General features: G+C 42.8%; 1 protein-coding gene across 1 annotated transcript in view; it reads right to left on the bottom strand.

Moving 5' to 3' along the window:
- The window catches only part of SCIN (scinderin), a 267,773-nt gene that overhangs the window by 168,550 nt on the left and 79,609 nt on the right, over nt 1–19,614 (bottom strand). Inside the window, exon 4 of the mRNA XM_085630790.1 lies at nt 8,431–8,580. Coding sequence (XP_085486916.1) covers nt 8,431–8,580 — 150 coding nt within the window. The remainder of the gene's footprint in view (nt 1–8,430; nt 8,581–19,614) is intronic.

Raw genomic sequence — 19,614 nt, 5'->3', positions numbered from 1 at the left:
TGTAAGAATTTTCCTGTAAGTCACTAAACGATCAAATTCACCTTTGTACTTGGATGAGTTGCCAGGTATAATTAAGTCAGTAACAACGCAACTAGTTTCTCTCTGCTATAATTACCGGATAAACCTGCATTTCAGTATGTGGTATGTGGCCCTTAAAGCCATCTTTGTTTTCATTGTAAATCCACCAGATAGTTCCTGGAAAGGTTCATCGTTTCTGAACTAAGAGTGGTGTAACTGGATTTTGTACGCTGGAGGTAATGTTACCTCCCTTCAACAAATATTTCACAAATAATTTTCAAAAGGGATTTTCTCAATCTTTAGAAACGAGCTGTCAGTCACGTATATTTCTGCTCTCAGAGGTTTTGAAAAGAAGGTGAGCATGCTAGGGTGCCAAGGTCAATTAACTGAAAGTCAAAGCCACAGTCAGGTGACAATAATTACAGGTTTAGCTCTCGTCCTTGACCGCACAGCTGAGAAAAGACAGCCTGACCTAAATATTCGCTCCCTGGAAAAATTCCACCACACCTTCCACATCATTATGTCTCTCCTTAGAACGAGTCCTGAGACACCAGAAGATGGCAAGTTACACAAGTAGCCTAGCAAATGACTTGGGGTTGCAGTGGAAGTGTCTGCATGACATATTGTAATTTCCCCGTATGCATTGCCTTCATTACAGTCCTGCTTGTTGTTTCTTAGTCAAATAATACTCCCGTGCCTTGATACCCTTCATTATAGTTCCTTGTTTCTTTCTATGTCATGGAAATTAAAGAATGGCCATAATGAAGGCTACATTGCTAGCCGAACATTATTCCACATAGAAACAAAAAGAGGACTTTAATACAGGCAAATGAGCCTCGAACATAACCTGACTTAAGTTTCTTTAGTGGCTGGCTTTACTGTGCTAACATTTAGTTTGTGCGCCTTAAAACTAGGACTGGGCTGTAAATTCCGTTCCGCTCGCGGAATTTGCAGAATTTGGGTAAGTTTGCGTTCCGCGGAGAACGCTGAATTGCCCAAAATTCTGCGTTCCGCGGCTTTGCGGAATTTTTTGCTTGTTCGCGTTCTCAAAATGCATGTTCGTGAGATTTTTCCCCCCGAGCACGCAAACAGCGGTCGCTAACAGGAAAAAAACATCGCGAACAAGGAATTCCACGCGTTTGCGGAATTTCTGCGTGTTCGTGAAAGTTTTTTACCGTTTTGCGGAGCTTTGCGTAGCGCGACTCCGCAAATTCCGCCCACCCCTAATACAAACATGAAACCCAGACATGCTGACTTTGCCAATGCTTGTCTATCATTGTTTTGCCTGAGGCTGATTTCCTGTTCGTCCTCTGCCTTTTTAGCCCTCTTTTAAGCTTAAAACGCTGGTGTTCAAAAACATTAAAAGAGATTTTTTCTTTCATATCAATGTTTCAGCTATCAGTACTTTTTGCTATTTTCGCTGTTTACCATCTGTGTAAGGAAGACCTTTTCTCAATGCAGTGGCAATTCAGATGCCCTGTGCCCCATGGGTGGAGAGAACTCGCCAGGGATTCTGCTAGCTGGTTTTCTGGCCTCGAGATTTCTTGCCATACGCAGTCCTTTTAAACTGAGAAGGTATGAACATATGCACCCCTACTGCCAAAAGTGGGCACAAATTGTTAACTGGTTTTCTTACTCTTCTGCAGTGTCACACTGCACAGTGTCCCATTGTGTCAATTATACAATCACACTACATTCTGTTTTATACAGATAAATCCCTAGGAGTTCAAACAAACCACTTTCAATCACATTTTCCATTTCAGAGGTTTTCCATTGCTTTGTACCACTATAATACAGGAGGCAATGAGGAAGACAACTGTGTTTAGTCATGTCCTGAAAGAGCCTCTCTGCATGTGTGTGTGTGCGTGTCTGTATGATTGTGTGTGTGTGTTAGACAGAAAGAAGACAATCGATGCAGACTGACTCTGTGAGTACTTAGATTCCTTAAGGCAGGCAGTCAATCCATATGTATAACGAATGTGGCACTGGTGTGGTTTGTTGGGATAAGCTTCAAGTGTACACATTTCACATTAACACTTTGCAGGGAGAGGAGAGTGCTGGGGTTTGTGAAAGAATAGAGAGCGCAGTTCATTCAATAGTAATAATAGTGTTGTGAGGCTAGTGATGTTCTGAAACATCACACAATATGTACAACCAGAAGCATACATTTAGGAAGATTAGGATAAAGTAAACCAGGATTTGGGCTGCTGCATTTTAGACTAATCTACTTGAAAGTTGCTGGAATTGTGTAAGAGTGTTCTTTATTGAGAGGATGAGTTTATGTTGCTTAAGTGTATGTGTTTGCGTGCATGTGTTTGTGTATGACAAGTTCTCATACTTCTTCAAAAGAGTGTGATACTATTTTTTTTAAACAGTGGTTGAGACACATAGAGATGGAATGAGTGAGTCAGTAGCTAACTATCACGTCAGTGATTTTTTTACAGTGTGCATGGTGCATGGTGCTTAATTTGAGCCGGTCGTTGCAAGTGGAGCCCACCATCACTCATTTCTGGGGACCGGCACTTATTTTTCCTCATCAGACTTTGAGCCACTGCGCTAGTGGCTAGAACTGAACACAGCACAAATCTCGTTGGCTTAAACTCTAGTTCTAAAAGCTCAGAAGAAGAACAGCACTTGTCTCCGGCACAGCTAGATGGAGAGACATTTGAGGTACAAAAATCTACGAAGGTCATATCTTCGTTAGTAAGGGAACAACAAGATGTTCCAATAAGTGGGGGCTGCAAGAAGGAATTGAAAGGCGCCAAGGATTTTCCTCTCTTTGTAAAAAAAGCATCTCTATCGGCTCCTTCTAACCCCTTAACAAAACCACAAGCGGTATCAGGAGAATCGCTAAAGGGTTCATCACAGGTCCTGTCACCTCCACTACGAGCCCAGACGTTTGGACAGGTTCCATCCTCTCCCTTAAAGGAGGGTTCGGCAGGGCAAAATCAAGACAATTTTTTGAACGATCAAGTAACATCGCCAGCTTTAATAGCATGTTCATCGCAGAATCAGACTCAGTTAGCGTTGCTATTGCCTGTAGATACAAGAATGTCATCAGTAGAGGCTCAAAAACAGCTGCCGCCACATTCTCTACTCCAGCCTCAGACACAGGGGCAGCTGTCAGGTGGAACTCGTCTGGAGATTGAGGGTTTACTAACTTGGAATCAAAAGCCTGACGGGAATGCTTCTCAAGAAAGCTGTAATCCCTCGACAGAAGAGAGCACTAAGAAAAGATGGATATAAATGATATGCTGAACCTTATTCTGGAGGAGATTAGGGAGATGAAAAAATCACAAGAGTTCGAGATTGCCTCCCTTCATCAGCGTCTAGGTAAAATTGAAGAGGCAGCGGCCTGTTTCCCAGCCAGATTGCAGGAAGCTGAAACAAGAATCGCGCTGCTAGAAGATCAGATGAGTGACATGTGTTTGAAAGCGAATGAAGCGGTGAAAAATAAAACTTTTCTAGAGAATAAACTTGAGGAACTCGAGAATCACTCCAGAAGGGTGAATTTTCGAATAGTGGGGGTCCCCGCGGGGGCTCAAACTCTCCAATGGGCCGATACATTTATTCAACAAAAGGTTCTCCCAGAATTTAATGGAGATTTAACAATTACAAGGGCACACCGATTTCCTGCTCACCCTCTGACAAATGCAAAGATAGCATGAGCAATCTTGCTGAATTTTGCTGACTTTCGTGTTAAAGAGAGAATTTTGCCGAAAGCTATACTGCAAAGACAATTTTTTATAAATGAGTCTTTTAAATGTCGCATATTTTCGGACATATCAGCTGTCGCAGCGCGTAGGCAGAAGGAATTTGTGAAGATGGTATATCTGTTTAAAGCTCAGGGTGCCCTGGCCTCAATAGCGCAACAATCAAAGCTCTGTGTTCTTGTGAAAGGCAAATTTAATCTTTTCTAAAATTTAGAAGACGCCCAGGGCTTACAGAAAGAAATTTCTTCTAGAAGTTGAAAATGGCTGGTGGGTACAATAGGAAGTTTAAGCTTCTTCATTGCTAGGGGTAGCAAGGTCACCAAGGGTTTAGTTCCATGACACCCAACAGGTTTGCAGGGAGGGGGCAGGGGGTTTGGGGTGGGGGTGTATGGGATTATGGCACCAAAAAGAGCAGATGCAAACAGGTCTTAGATCATTGGAATAGGAGTCTGATCCAAAATATTTACTTAAGATATTGGAAACATGAATACAGCTAGAAGGTGTTGCATTATATTGTTAAATGTAAATGGTATGTTGAATAGACAAAAATACAGGGGGCTTATAAAATGGCTCACCACGTTAAGGCCTCAAGTCCTCGTCATCCAAGAAACCCAACTTAAAAACAAATCTACCAAGGCTTTTCATCCCGGGGGGGGGTGGGGGGGGTTTCTAGAGCCTTTTTAACCTCAGCCGGGGTGGCGATGAGAGGGGTAGCCATTTATTTTTGTAGAGATATGGCCTGGGAATTTGTCCAAGTAAAGAGAGATCCCCAGGGAAGATGGATATGGGTCATGGTGAGGATTAATGGGAGCACAATGAATTTTATTAATTACTATGGTCCAGTTATGGACGATCCATCTGTATTATCAACGTTACATGAACTTCTTAGGTCAGATTGTCTTGGGTGAGGATTTTAACTACATTCAAGATTTAAGAGACGATACCTCAAACAAAAATAAAAATCAGCTGAAGCCAAAGACTAAAAAAGTCTTTGAGGCTTTAATACAAAATCTTCAGCTACATGACTCATGGCGTAAAGTTAACCATGGTATTCGCGATTATACCTGCTTCTCTCGTCAATTTCAGACAACTTCACGAATAGATTATTTTTTAACCTCTCATTCCCTAGTTCTCGTAGAAGGAGAAATCGGTGTGAATGCTTTCTTGGACCACTCCCATGTTAGAGAGGAACTAGAAATCGAGAATGTAGGGAGGAGGTGGTCTAGGTGGCAGATGGACCGCCTTCTTCTTCAAGATCTTCGATGGGTAGAAGGATTTAGAGAGTGGATACTTGATTTCTTTAAAAAGAACGAGGGGTCAGCGGAACTTTTCTCAGTATGGGGTGGATTTAAGGCAGCAGTTCGTGGACAAATTATTGCCTTTTCAGCAGCACAGGTGAAAAGTCGATGCATGAAAATTGCGGAATTACAGCTAGCCTTGGAAAATGGCTAAAGTGTGTGAAATTACCCCTTACGGGGTCACAGGGAAAAAGCAAAGAGGGCGCTGAGGGATTATTTTATTGTGGAGGAAATTAATAGTTCACAGACCAATCAACAACGTGTTTTTGAGGAAAGTCAGATGGTGGGAATACTTCTAGCGTGGTCCACTAAGACATGACAAGAATCTCTATACAGCTCTATACTACTAAATGTATGGTCATCCAGGAAGCATTACATGAATATTTTGCAGTGGTAGAACTTCCGAGGCTATCCAAAAGCTTAGATGATCAGGTGCAACGGGATATACTACCAGAAGAGATTTTGGCACTCTTAGAGTCTATTGCTGGAACGAAAGCTTGTGGTGAAGACGGACTGCCTATTGAATTTTATAAAGTATTTGCTAATGAGCTGATCCCCTTTTTGATGGTACTGTTTAACTATGTAAAGCTTGGAGGTATTGTCCCTCCTGAGTTTAAGAGGGCGATTATGGCGAGTTTGTAAAAAAGGGCAAGAACCCAAACATGTTAATTCATATAGACCAATCAGTCTGTTAAATGATGATTACAAGATTTTGATGAAGATATGGGCACAGCGATTCACCCCTCTAGGAAGTGATTTATGGTGACCAGTCGGGGTTTGTTGCTGGGAGGACTATGTCATCCAATATAGGGATTTTGATTCAAGTGCTCGATTATTTTAGTGTCAACAAGACGCCGGCTTGTATTATGATGGTTGACGTTGAGAAAACGTTTTATTTAGTTAATTGGGATGCCCTATTTTTTGGTCTAGGTAGATTTGGTGTTCCGTCTCAAGTTAATTCCATACTTCGGAACATCTATCAGGGGGCTCAGGCTCAGTTGGTAATTAATGCAACCCAAGTAGGGTCAGTAGATATCAATCAAGGGACCAGACAAGGGTGTCCGCTTTGGCCCTATTATTTACGTTCTTTATAGAATCTCTGGCTATTAAAATCCGAGCTAACACGGATATCCAAGCCCCGATTCAGGCTATGGCAAAACTAAAACTGTTTGCTGATGACGCTATTTTATATCTCAGCCCCAAAAGGCAGAATTTAGACTGGACCCTAGCCGAATTTAGCCAATTTGAACTTATTGGGGGCTATAAAATCAACCAAAACAAAACAGAGATTTTAACATTGAACACCGATATGGATTTTCTCCGGGCAAATTTAAAACAGCAGGCTCTTAGATCAGATCCTATACAGTATCTGGAGATCTTTGTTACAGGTCAATATGGCAGCTATTTAAATTGAATTACGAGGCAACAAGTAGAAAAATTTAGAAATTATTGGAAAATTGGTCACGCCTTCCGTTAACCTTGATAGGTTATGTTGCACTTATTAAATTGTCTATAATTCCTCTTTTAATTTTTTTGTTTGCTAACATACCTTTCAAGTTTAATATCAGCTACTTTAAAGGGCTTGAATCCATGATCAGGTCATTTGTATGGAATAAGACTTCCAGAGTCAGACTCCCAGTGTTACAACTCGACACAAATTTAGGCGGGCTGGCATTACTGCATATTAAAACATACTATGAGTCAGCGATTTTGGATTTAACAGCAAGTTTATTGTCCAGGGCAGGACGTTTAGATAATTTCTTTTTGGACAGGATGATACAAGAAGCTGCCTCGCAGACCCCAACATTTCTTAAAACTTCAAAACTCCCCCAAAAAACAAGATATAAAACTCTCCTGGAATTTTTTAGTAGACTACAGTTTTTTTTAAAACAAAGTGGCTTTTGTGGGCTTCACGTATTAAAGTTAAACGAGTGTAAAAGTTTTGGCCTGCATATTCACTCCAGTCATCTTAAGATTTGGAGGGATTGTGGTTTGGTAGTATTGGGGCATTTTATTATTCAGGAAAGAGTGATTACTTGGCAAGAAGTACAGATTAGATGTAGAGATCGCAATAAGCCTGTCTTTTTTTAATATTTACAAATCGTACATTTTATGAACAAAAATAATCTTTTTTATCTTGTGGTGTTCCAACTAAATTGGTGACTGCGTTTTTTACTGTTAATGTTAGAGGGGTGGGCAACTGGTACCGGCTGCTGCACTCCCAAAGCGAATCGCCATTGGTTGAGAAGTTTTTGGAGAGAGTAACCCAGGAGACCCAATGGTACTTTTCTAGTCTGGAGTGGAAGGCCTTTTCTCTAACAGGTAGTAGGGCTTTAAGAGCTGCCAATTTTTAAAGAGTGGCGTTCTTGTCCCATTGGATGGCTTACTTTACACCCAAGGCGTTGAATAAAATCTATCCTGAGATGGAGAATAGATGTTTTCGTTGTCTGGCTGAAGGTGAAGGGGGATGGAGACATACATTCTTCACCTGTCCAAAACTAGGGGTGTTTTGGGATAGGATCTTTGTGGCCATAAGTCGGGCATTCCAGAAACCGTTTGATCCCACAGCGGAGGCGGCCCTCTATGGTATAATGAGCCGGGGGGCTAATCTGTCAAAATCAGAGGGTACATTTTTAGCTATCTCGACTCTTGTCGCTCGCTCCTTAGTTTTACAAAATTGGAGATTGACAGAAGCGCCTTCACATGAGAAATGGTTAAACAAGATGATGCGTACCAGGACCTTTGAAGAAGCTTATGCAATGCATGTGAGGGCAATTAAAAAGTTTACTGCAGTTTGGAAATACGTAGCTGCTCTCGAAATTTAAGCCAGGTCGTTTGTTGCACTTTAGAACTTTAGCACTTTAGAAACCCAGGATATTTTATTCTAGATAGTTATTTGTAAGATGGAGAGAGAACAAAAACCTTAAATTGAATGTAAATTTATACGGGGAGAGCACTGCTGGTTGGCTTGCGACAAGAGTTTGCTTTTAATTCGTATTCAGATCTTTTTACGATTGTATTACATCAATTCAATTGAAAAATTCGCCAATGTCTATTTATGCTTTGTTATCATGCATTTAATGAGATGGTCAGGCACAATTCTATTGTAATTAATATGTTTTCGATTACTTGATTTTTTTACCCTTGTTGCTCTGCTCAATAAAAATATATATATATAAAAAAAAAAGTACATACAAATGTATTTTTCAAACGGGTTGAGTTACAGCATCGAGCTGATTTCTCATTTGATCATTATGAAGCCAGGCATTATTAGGTTTTCATTTCAGATATTCAAGCAACTGTTTCTGTGGTCTAGAACACAGCTTGAGGAGTGCGGTCCACACTCAGAGGCTGTCAAGAACACCAGGACGCAGAACAGAGAGGTCTCAGTAGGCGCTTACCTTTATAAGCTCGGAAGGTTCACTCCCTTCTTCCACCACGATCAGCTGCGCACGCCCCATCCTTTCATTGTCTCGAATCCCACAGGCCACTTGGGCAGCCTTGAAACGCTCATACTTGTTGCATGTGGAGCCACACCATTGGTAAATTTCCTAGTGTAAGGATGAAGAGAAATGCCATCAGGATACTGTATAGAGTTCCCGAAAGAGTATAAACAACCAAAATATTTGGCATAATTTCACTAAATGCATTATTATTATTGTGCGCTTTTCCACATCTTTACATAGTGTAGATGTACAGTTTTGATTCCTTCTTAGCTTGCAGTAGCCTGGAGCTCCTTCCTGTGTTTATGACCACAGACAAAGAACAGAGTTGTATGTGGTTTGTACGTGTCAACCTTGGACGTCTCTGGCTTGAACCGGTTTCTTCTCATTATGCGGTCAGAGGCAACAATGGCGGGGGTGCATGAACTGTAGATGGAGGCCCCACTTACCCCAAACCTTTAAATGTATGTGAGCTAACCTACTATGTTCGTAGTACTAAAGTATTTTAGATACATCAGACAATACTGGAATCTCAGGAGCCATTTCTTATTTCTTTCTTGCTTTGCAGGGTATGGGAACATGAAGTAACAAGCTGATATGAAGAAGGAAGAATCACAGTGGCTTGCATCTGTTTTTTTTTTATGAACCAAAATACTTATAATATTCCGGTTAATAAGAGATGAGATGTATTGTACTTGTGGGAGGGAGGGTGAGAACTATGGAACTTTAGGTTATCAATATCTCCTCATTGACCAGATTATGTTAAATCGATTTATTTTGTCTGGTGTGCAAACGTGTTCAAGTGACGATTAATAGCCTGAAAACGATTCACTTGTATTAAAGTTTGGAAGCCGTGCAGTAATTGATTGAAAATAATGTTCACATAACTATTGTATTAATAATTTTGAATTTAAAGGGCAAATTTAATCACACAGTCATACTCATAGGTTATTTTTCCTCGTTATATCAAAATCTATAGGTTTTTTCATTTTTCACTTATACTCTACTGATAAAATATGAAGGAAATGATAATTTCTTCCCCAAAAAAGATGAAAAGGTCATAATTCTAATAACGCCGTGCAAATTAATTCAGGTAAATCCAGGCATGTATTTCATTATAAGAAATATCAACGCATTTGTTTGGCTGTAACTTCCTCGTAGCAAGAGCCCTAAGTTAACGGCATGATTTTATCTAATTTCCCTACACGTGTCAACACGTCAATGCGCCTGACACATTTACTCCTCCGGGTTGGGCGCGAGTTGGCTGGGTGCATGTTGATTTTTCATTCATTTCTAGCATTATCCAGTTCTGAGGTTAGTTAAAAATAGTGCCACCCACATGAGTTTTAGTTCCTGCTCCCTTCCCTCCCCTCCTTTCGAAAATACCGTAGAAATAATTGTATAACCAATTTAAACTGTAATTCTACTAATAACTAAGAAATGGTTAGCATTGCACAGAATTACAAAAAGTAACACACTAAAGATATCCAGTCTTGTGGTTAGCACATGAGACCTTGGCTCATGGGGTCATCATCATGTGATCTAATTGCACCATGTGATATTGCAAAAAATTAAGGCGAATACCGTATTTTCAATTTTCCCAACAGGATACCAATGTCACCTCCTCTCTAGGTACTTGAATACCAATGTCACCCCCTCTCCAGGTACTTGAATACCAATGTCACCCCCTCTCCAGGTACTTGAATACCAATGTCACCCCCTCTCCAGGTACTTGAATACCAATGTCACCCCCTCTCCAGGTACATGAGCTATTAAGAGAAGAAGCTTATACATCTCTAAATGTGAATGCCAGAGGCTTCTAAGGAGCACCACTCCTCTCCCAGGTAGTTTTATTAACAAATCCCAGTTTCTGACATTGTGTTGGCTAAATGCCCTGAGATAATTTATTCATATTTCTATTTGTAGAGCAGCCTCTGTACGATGTGGAGGTGAAACGAAGAGGTTCTGTTATCCATCCTGGTATCTTGCACGATGAAACCACATGACTCGGCAAACAACCAGAGATTGGCCTTAGAGTGGGCCTTCGGGTTCCCCCTGACTGTAGGGTGTCATCAACATGTGGCTGTTTAGCACCATACCTCTGAGGGACCATAGGATGCTGTCTTTGACTGTAAACAGAGGTGTAGGGCATCACAGAGCTGGGTGACTTGAGTGTGGCAGGATCAGGGGGTAAATTGCATTCATGAAGTCCAATGATGAGCAAGCCACAGCTAGGACCATGGTCATACAACGAGGAATGTTCAGCAAGGGGAGCATGGCCCACAGTAATCACAGGCGACAAAGACACACAATAGCTAAAAAATGGCCCAGGTTTGCAAATTGGGAGAGTTTTTAACTTGTAAATACACACTGTGTAGTATGAAAGTATGCAAAGTATGAAAGACTGCACTGATTTGTGTGCTTGCTACAGGAAATGTTTGTTTTAATATTATTTAAATTTACAGTAAAAACCGGTGCAGCCAACAATAAAATAGGCGCACAAACAGGCACAACAAGTCCCATACATTGACGGGCACAGCCTGATTACCCTACAGGGCAGTCCAACTTTGACATACTACATACCCTGGTAGTCCATTTGGAAGCAAAGCTGTTGGGTTGTGCTGCGAGGTCTGGTTCATGATCAATGATGCAAATGAGATAAGAATCCAGTACCAGCTGGGGTTGTTGGGTGCTTCGGGGTCCTTTCTAAGTCAAGAATGTCAGGCGTATGTGTGGGCTCAGTATTTTGACATTTGCTACAAGAGTGTATACTGGCTCCTGGCTAGGCCTAAGCTCTGCTGAATCTCTGCTTGTCTGGCCAGCTGCTGAGCTTGCCCTGTGTCAAAGCTCCTCAGCCAGACCGAAAAGTTGTGTATGGCTGCTGAGAATGAATCCACTCAACTCCTCAGCATGAGACGGAGGTGTGCTGTTAAGCTTCAATGTCAGTGACTCCGATGTTGATGCGCTACTGCTGAGCCTTTTGTATGCTGCACTATTCAGGGAGAGAGGCTGCCTGAGAGATTGAAGTCTTAAAGTGTTGATGCAATAGTGGTGATTCAACTTGGCGAGCTTACACATTGCTGTTCCAGCCTCTCCTATTTCATCAATTACTTTTGTTGTTTCTTTGCCCTTGCTGAATGTAGCCTTTGGCTATTTGGTTAACCAGGAAGCTGTAGCCATTGAACATTCCAGTCATTTCTGAGCCACGTGTGCACCTGGGCAGTTGCCCTTTGTTTCCTGGACACCCCAATGTCAGGGTCACTTTTGGTGTCTTCAAAGTCAACACACACACAAATGCAAGACACTGCCTCCCTCCAGGCAATTACTCAACACTGTCGTTCTCATTGTTGTGTGGTTTGTTTTGTGCTGTTCTATCTGCTCATAAACGTATTGGGTTACAGACCATAACAATTACTCTTGATCCAAAGTAACTTGTTAGAGTGAGAATATCATGAGCCTCCATTTCAATGAGTGTGGCCTTTTAATCCCTTTCAACAGTAGCCATTTGTGAACCTTGTTATTTATCACCCAACATCTCTAGATGAAAGTAAACAGATTTGCAATGTCCCTGTGGACATCAAGGCTCCGAATGGGATGATATGTGAATACCAGCCCCATTGAAACTGAGCAGCTATTTGTATTGAGGGCCATTTTGGCTCATCGCTTACTTGGAGCATAGCATGAAATCACCTAAATGCACGTTACACATGAATTAGACTGTAAGGTGGTATTGCTGTGAGTGACATAGACAAACCACATGCTTTGGGTGGTCTTAGTCCGGCTTCAATGTCTGAGTATCTATGATCTCCAATAGCACTCCCTCAATTAAGCAAGACTAAAACGATGGGTCAAATGGTGGTGTCTCACCAAGGCTTAGTTAATCACAGTTCCACAGAAGTTAAGCTTCAATGCCATGTGTAATATTTTTTCACTGAAAGGTAAACTGTTAAAAAAGTAATTTCTAAGCTAGAGATTGTAAATAATGTGTTGGCCTACACCCTGGTGTTTTCTTGATTCACACATCCAGATGGGGTTTCCACCTTACACTTGAATTTCAAACACTACTGCTTCTTTCAATGTTGTCAGTCCATGAAACTGCATATACCATAGCATGTCACAGCCTAGCATGACATGGCAGGTTATCACGATACAAAATGAAATAGTATTTTTGAAACTACCCTTGTGTTTTAGCAACACTGACTAATCTAGCCTCAAACATTTCTGCTGGCGTTTATTACCATGGATTCACTGCAAGTTACAAGAGAACTCTACCCTTCGCTATTAGAGGGGTGCTTCATAGGATATTCTGCAACTGAGCAAACGATGGGAGTTGAGGACTTGTCTTTTGCCTGCATGTTGTTACAAAGCAGATACGTTATGATTTAAAGTCAAATAATACACTGGTATTTGACTGAACTCTTTCTTGCAAAGCCCGAATTAAAATGCCTTCAAGAAAGCTGTAGGTGTAAAACGTTGCATCTAGGAAGTATTTCCAGAAGACTCAATGAAACGGAAGTCATTAAAGCCTATTAGCAGGTAATGTTGGGGATAATGGGAACAGAAGAGAAATGACAGAACTGGGCGCTGTAAGAACTTTTCTACAATATATTATTGAATACCATAAAGGCAGGTGCTGTTAATGTGTGATGCATGCAAAGACAACAGTGGCATACCTGAACACAAATGCCAAGGAAGCTGCCAGTACTGAATAGTGTAAAGTCGTGGGGTCTAGGCCCACATACTTTGTAAATAAGTAATACAGACACAGTTTCTCTAGTACTCAAAACTGACCGGTGATGCCTGCGTTGGATGGGTGTGGGCTGGGTGTATGGGCCAGCCCTAGTGGGAGAAACTGGTAAAACACTATACTGTGTCCTGCGGGACACAATCAGTAGCAGTACCTTTCCCTACACTATTTTTGCGCTGTACCATTTTAATGAATTTCTTTCTTGAACTACTTTGGCTTTGACAGAAGCTGTTGTAACAACCAAAAGTGTACTAGAACAAGGTGCTGTCATGTCTAATCAATTCGTCATCTAACCAGGACCAGACTGGGACAGATAATAGGCCTAGGACTAAAATATATGACCTCCATTAGTGAATTAGCTAAAATTGTGGCCAATTTTTTGCAAATTGGGGCATTTTTTTAACTTGTGAAGATATGCTGTTAAGGGGCATATCATCAAGGACCGGCGATAATTATCGCTAAGCGCATTCAGCACTAGGATAATTATCGCCGGCTAGCGTGGATTTTTATCGCTGAGATAGCGTGCTATTAGCAACGCTTTTCTCAAAAGCGTAAAAAATCCTAGCGCTAACTGGCTAACGTGAGATTATCGCTGGAAACCTAGCGATAATCCCACGAAGTTTGGCGATAGCATGCTGATAGGGCCTCACATACTTAGCCATGATATCCACCTTCCATAGGATATCATGGCTAAGTCAGTTTCAAAGCAGGCGTAAGGAAAGTAGCGATAACAGAGGTTATCGCTACTTTTCTTGTCACTATGCTGCTTTGCGTGAGGCTTGATAATAGCTCGCCGCCTGACTGACGCCGGCCACCTACTAGCCACGGACTCCCTCCCGGTGATTCACTCGCCCTTCAATTCTTTTTCATTGACTGTGTCCCCCGCCCTCGATCAACACTGCCCCAAATATGTGTAACCAGTCCTGATGATGGCCTAGAATGTTACAGGCCGAAACGCCGTCGACTTCAACAGCGTTACTTTTGGCGCATTTTTAACATGGGCATTTGCTCTATTGTTCCTTGAAAATTCCTACATTAATTGTGTAAATGCCCCAACTCCGGCATATTTAATGTACCATTGTTTTTTCTGTTGCGCCCTTTCACCGCTGTACATACCACTTTATGTGTCACTTGCGCCGTCACAAATTCCACGAGCACTTGTGCACAGTATTTTGTTGGTTACATTTCCACTAAGTGTCACGCAGTGCTTCTCACCTGTATGATATGTACATATGACGTAATATGTCCATCATGTGTTGAAAATATAATTCTTCCCTACATTCTTGGTCTCCCTGTGTCTTCCCTGTATGGATTCATTTCTCCGATACTCTATGATACGGTTCGCCCTGGAATAACTTGTCCTTCCAATGAATCCCACATTGAGACATTGTTGTTAGATATCATGTACCGCCCCAGTCTCACTGTGGTTTAGGGGCTACCTCCTGTGGTCTGATACTGTCTAAGTCAGTTTCAAAGCAGGCGTAAGGAAAGTAGCGATAACAGAGGTTATCGCTACTTTTCTTGTCACTATGCTGCTTTGCGTGAGGCTTGATAATAGGAGAAATGTCGCTTAGCGACATTTCTCCCGTCATCCTGAGGAGGAACGCCCACCTTGCATCTCATTAGAGATGCAAAGATGGGTGTTAAGGGAAATGGCGATAAGGCAAGGTTTCACGTGATAGCGTGACCTTGCTGATAAGGCAATAAAACTATTGCCGCTTTTCGTCCGAAAATGGACGCAAAAGCGGCGATAATCTTTTATCGCCTGCTTGCTGATATGCCCCTAAGTGCTTTGCAAGGTACGGGCGGCTGCATGGATTGGAGCTTGGCACAGGCAATGTTTTTTTTTATATCAGGGAAATCACCAGTAAAATCCGGTCCAGCAGACCTTAAAACACACCCATAAACAACCATCAAAACTGGCCCACGCACTGCCTGCCTGACTTATAGGCAGGTTCGACCTTGCATCTAACACACTATAAGTTCTAAATGACTTTTTCACTGCATGGCCACACACAATATTTGTGCACACCTACAAAGTAAACATGCGCTATTTTAGAACACCTTCTGTAAATAATATCCATCTCTTACACAGTCCTACACACTGTATTGTAATCAGATTAAATGTGTTTTCTATTCTTTGTGAAATGTTTGAGCACAGTTGTGTGGTAGGCGGGGCGAGGTGTGGGGGGAAGGATGCAGCAGGTGACTGGGTGCTAGGTACAGTATGGGGAGTTGATTCAGTGCTCTGAGGTCGCTGAAGGGGCTCTTGTTCCACACCGGCTGCAGCATTAATAGTGGGTGTGTTAAACTCCTAAGCAGCTGCCAAACTTCCATGAAAAGAGCTTAATTGTTTTACAACAGAAATCCCTTGATGGTGAATCGCCTCACATCAGAGGGCAAAGTATTTATGTACTAATTGTACAGCAGTTGTTCCTTGATTTAGAGAATCATTAATAAACACCAACGATCCTGAGCCAGCTATTTGATATTTTAATCCTAAATTTTACATTTTTTGTCTGATTGGGTGAAAAGAGGAGAACTACTTATTGCATACAAAATAAAATAGTAACAATGCCACTACTTCACCAGCGACTACTTGTGAACATAATACCCTCTGGTCATACTGCGAAAGCGGGCGCGAGGCATATGCAGGGAGTGTCACATCAGTCAATCAATACACTAGGAGCTTTTCCGAATGGCACGCAGAGGCGCACAGTTGGAGAATTCCTTGTTATCTCATAGCTCCATTTGTTACCTCCAACTGCAGACAGGCAGGCATTCCTGTTTACGCATTGTTGGACATGGTCCTTCTTAAAGGATTTCCGCAAAATATTTAGCTTTTTTTATTCCTTGTTTTTGCTGATTCTCTGTTCCTGGCCTGAGGACCGTGGGCGCTTTCCCACAGTAATGCACGGTGAAAGCAAGAGCGTCTTTCCTACCCATGCTAGGAAGTGGTGCTTACTTGATTTGTTTAGGCGTTGTACCTGTGAGTGCTCTTTAAAAAGGTACACCACATACCCATGGCTGGTACTGCACTGCCTAATGCTGGGGCACAGCAGAATAGCCTTTCAAACATGCTTTAAGCTTGCCTTTGCAGTTGCACCTATGCTCAGGTTGGCATGTCCAACCCATTAGCCAACCCTGAGTGGGCATCCCACTACCACTAGAGCACCCCTCGGGTAAGCCCTGAGGAGGGGGGCAAGTAGAAGATGAAAGGCAAGACAGGTACACATGGGTGCTACCTGCCCAGGTAGTAAAGAACCCCCATGTGGTTTTCCCTACCTAGAAGGTTGGCTCTTTTGATGAAGCAAGACCGGAATATTGCTGATTCTCTTTCAGTGGCCATTGGGCTCTGGGCACATTCCCACTGAAAATGCAGTGTGAAAGTGTGCACCCCCTTCCTATACACATTAGAAAGTGGTGTTTACCTGATGGTTTTACACATGCCTCACGCCTGCCATTACAGGCCTGTGGGTGAGCAGTTGCACCTATGAGGTTTTTAAACATATGTCAAGCCTGCCATTTGAGGCCTGTGTGTGTGTGTGTGCAATTGCGCCTATGCTCAGGTTGGCCTTTCTAAACCACTGGTCAATCCTGAGGGGACATTTCACTACTACTAGGGAACCCCTAGGGTAAGTCTTAAGGGGTAAGCAAGTGGGAGGTTAAAGGCAGGGTAAGTACGTATGTGTGTTTCCTGTCCAGGTACTGAAGAATACCCATGCGTGTTTAATCTACATATGAGGTTCGCCCTTCCCATAAATTAAATGGGGGAATGGTTGAAATTACTAAATGCTGCAATAGTGGCTTACAGTGAAGCCGCCTCATAATGTTTGCTATCATTGGATTCACAACAACAAACCCTCTCCTGTGGTAAAGAGGGTTTTAGCATTAATAGCTTAGAAATGTCACTTCTAGAAAGTGGGCATTTCTCTGCTCTAAAGCTCTTTGTGTGACTTTTAGTTTGACTCCAGTCCACACTGGGGGCTGGGGGAGCACATCTGTGCATTTCCTAGAGACAGCTATGGACATTGGGGATGCAACTGGAATGAAAGACCTCTGCCATTTGAGGGACTGGCTGGATAGATTGGAGAATGAGGTTTTGACACTTGGCCTCTGGGAGCCAGATTTTGGACCCCCTAAAGATTATGATCTGCATTCCACAGTCCCATGGCAGACAGGATTGAAATTTAGGAGAGACATCTGTGGTTCAAAAGGTAACCCACGGGCCTGTTGGCTTGCCCCCTTTTCTCCTGTATAGGTCTCAGGGACATCAAAGACCTCCCGTGAGAGAACCACACAATCTACTTGTGACACCTGGAGTGCGGTGCCCTCTTAAGTGCCCACATCTTCCCAACTGGTAATACAGCATAAGCATGGAACTAAGTATTGTACCTGAAGGCTGGCTTGCCTTGTGTAGATTCCCAAAAGTACTGCCCTGTATCATGGAGCCTCAACATGCATAAGCATCTTGTTGGATGTGAGCAGATTCATCAGTTGCGGGATCCCGCGTGGCCTGCTTCGTCGATTGTGCCACCTCTCGTTTGTGCGACTGCATGCTCAGTGCGTCTGGTGTCCGATTCACAGGTTGCGACCTCCGGAAGTGAGGGCGTATCCGTAGTAGTGCCTCATTCTACCTCATGTGGCACTACTGAACTTGCACCTGTGTGTGTAACCAGAATTGTCTGGCGCAACCAGTATCAATAAACACCAGACATTGTGCCTCATTTCCAGGGATGTACGGAATTTGCAGGTCTGCTTTGGGTGTTACCGGAATTGTCTGGTGCGACTCAGATCAACGCACACCAGACGTTGTGTCTCATATCCAGGGAGGTACTGAGTTTGCGACTCTTCATTTTGTGTGATCGGAACTGGCTGGTGCGATTCATATCAATTAGCATCAGTCGTTGTGCCTTATCTCCAAGGAGGTGCGGAGGAACTGATTTGTCTTGCCTGGGTGCTACTTTGATCAATGTGTGTCTGACAAGGTGCCTCCTTTTTCCGTGAGGCTCCCCTGCTTCATCTCCCTTTAATCAATTCTTTCTTTTGTGCCCTCAGTTCAGTAGACCAACTGCCCTCTCCTCACCCAGCCCCGACATCTTCATGTTGCCAGGTAGTATTGCCTGGACTGGGCCTGGGTGGTGAGAGTAATTGACTGGGCTAAGGAAAACTTCAGAGAGTGATCGGAAGTGGGTCAAGAGACTGTGTGACCCCAGTGCTTGGCAGAACTGGACTGGTGCCGGAAGGCACAGTGTGGAACCCCTTGATTGAACAACTATCGCCCTCATCCTGCTTCTGCTCTGCATACCGTGGGTGAGCTACCCGAGTAGTGGCCAAACCCCCATTAGTTACTTAATTAGCCCTGCTACCTGCCCCCCCTTCTTCCCTGGGACCCTGACTAAGTGTGACTCCGGCTGCGATCGGCCTAGTATCAGAGAGAAGGTATTCTTTATCTCCAGCCCATTGGTGTAGGTGCTGTGTGCTGTGTGCTTTGTGCATGTGTATGCAAGAGTGCGTTCCATACAGTCCTGCCTGATATCCATGGCACAGTGTATCAGTGCTGAGTGAGTGAGTGGGAGTGACTGCCTGTTATTAATAATACCGCCCAGCAGTGTTGCTTTGCACATTGATTCCTTGTCAAAAGAATACTATGTTTTACCCGTGCTGCCTTGACCCGCGGTGCTGTTTAAATGTGTTGTAATTATCTGTGTGTACACATTTCTGATATCGTTGTGATCTGGCATGCACCCTCTAACAGTGTGTTATTGGATTATAATAATTACCAGGGTGGACCTTGTTCTGACAATGTTTCACACCGCATAAGGGCGCTGGTGGGGGGTAAAATAGGATCTTTCCCAAGTGTGCATATTACGGATGTCATTTTAATACAGTTGGGCCTAGTGCTCCTAGTACTGCTCGTGATATTACCATTTCTATTTTATGCCCAGAAGTATGTGATGTCAATGTTGTTTTGGTTAATGTGTGTGTTGAATACAAACTTTATTTACACACACCACATGTGAAGTCTCTTTTGTGCAGATAAGTCTGACTGCTCAGTACCAAGCTACCCAAGGGTGAGCGCAGGTTATAGTGAGTGTAAACACCCACCCCTGACAGTAGGAAGTTCTGCCTGGCTAGGGCCTCACCTCAGCCAACCAGAATGTGCCATTTCCAACAAACACTCTGCACGTCGACTCTCCTGGAAACAAGAGTAGATTGTGACCTTGCTTCAACTACATAAATGTCCCTTTCTCCATTTTCTCAAAAATAAAAATATACATCAAAAGTGTCAATTTTCACGAGAGACTATGGGTAAAAGACACAATGGTGAATTGCCCAAAAGAGACAGCCATATTGTGATTGTGCCTGCTGGTCTAGCTATGTTTCAATTTTAT

This window comes from Triturus cristatus, chromosome 10 (assembly GCF_964204655.1).
Source record: "Triturus cristatus chromosome 10, aTriCri1.1, whole genome shotgun sequence".
NCBI classification, from domain to species: Eukaryota; Metazoa; Chordata; class Amphibia; order Caudata; family Salamandridae; genus Triturus; species Triturus cristatus.
Note: the sequence above shows the minus strand (reverse complement) of the source record. Positions and strands in the feature narration are given on the sequence as shown.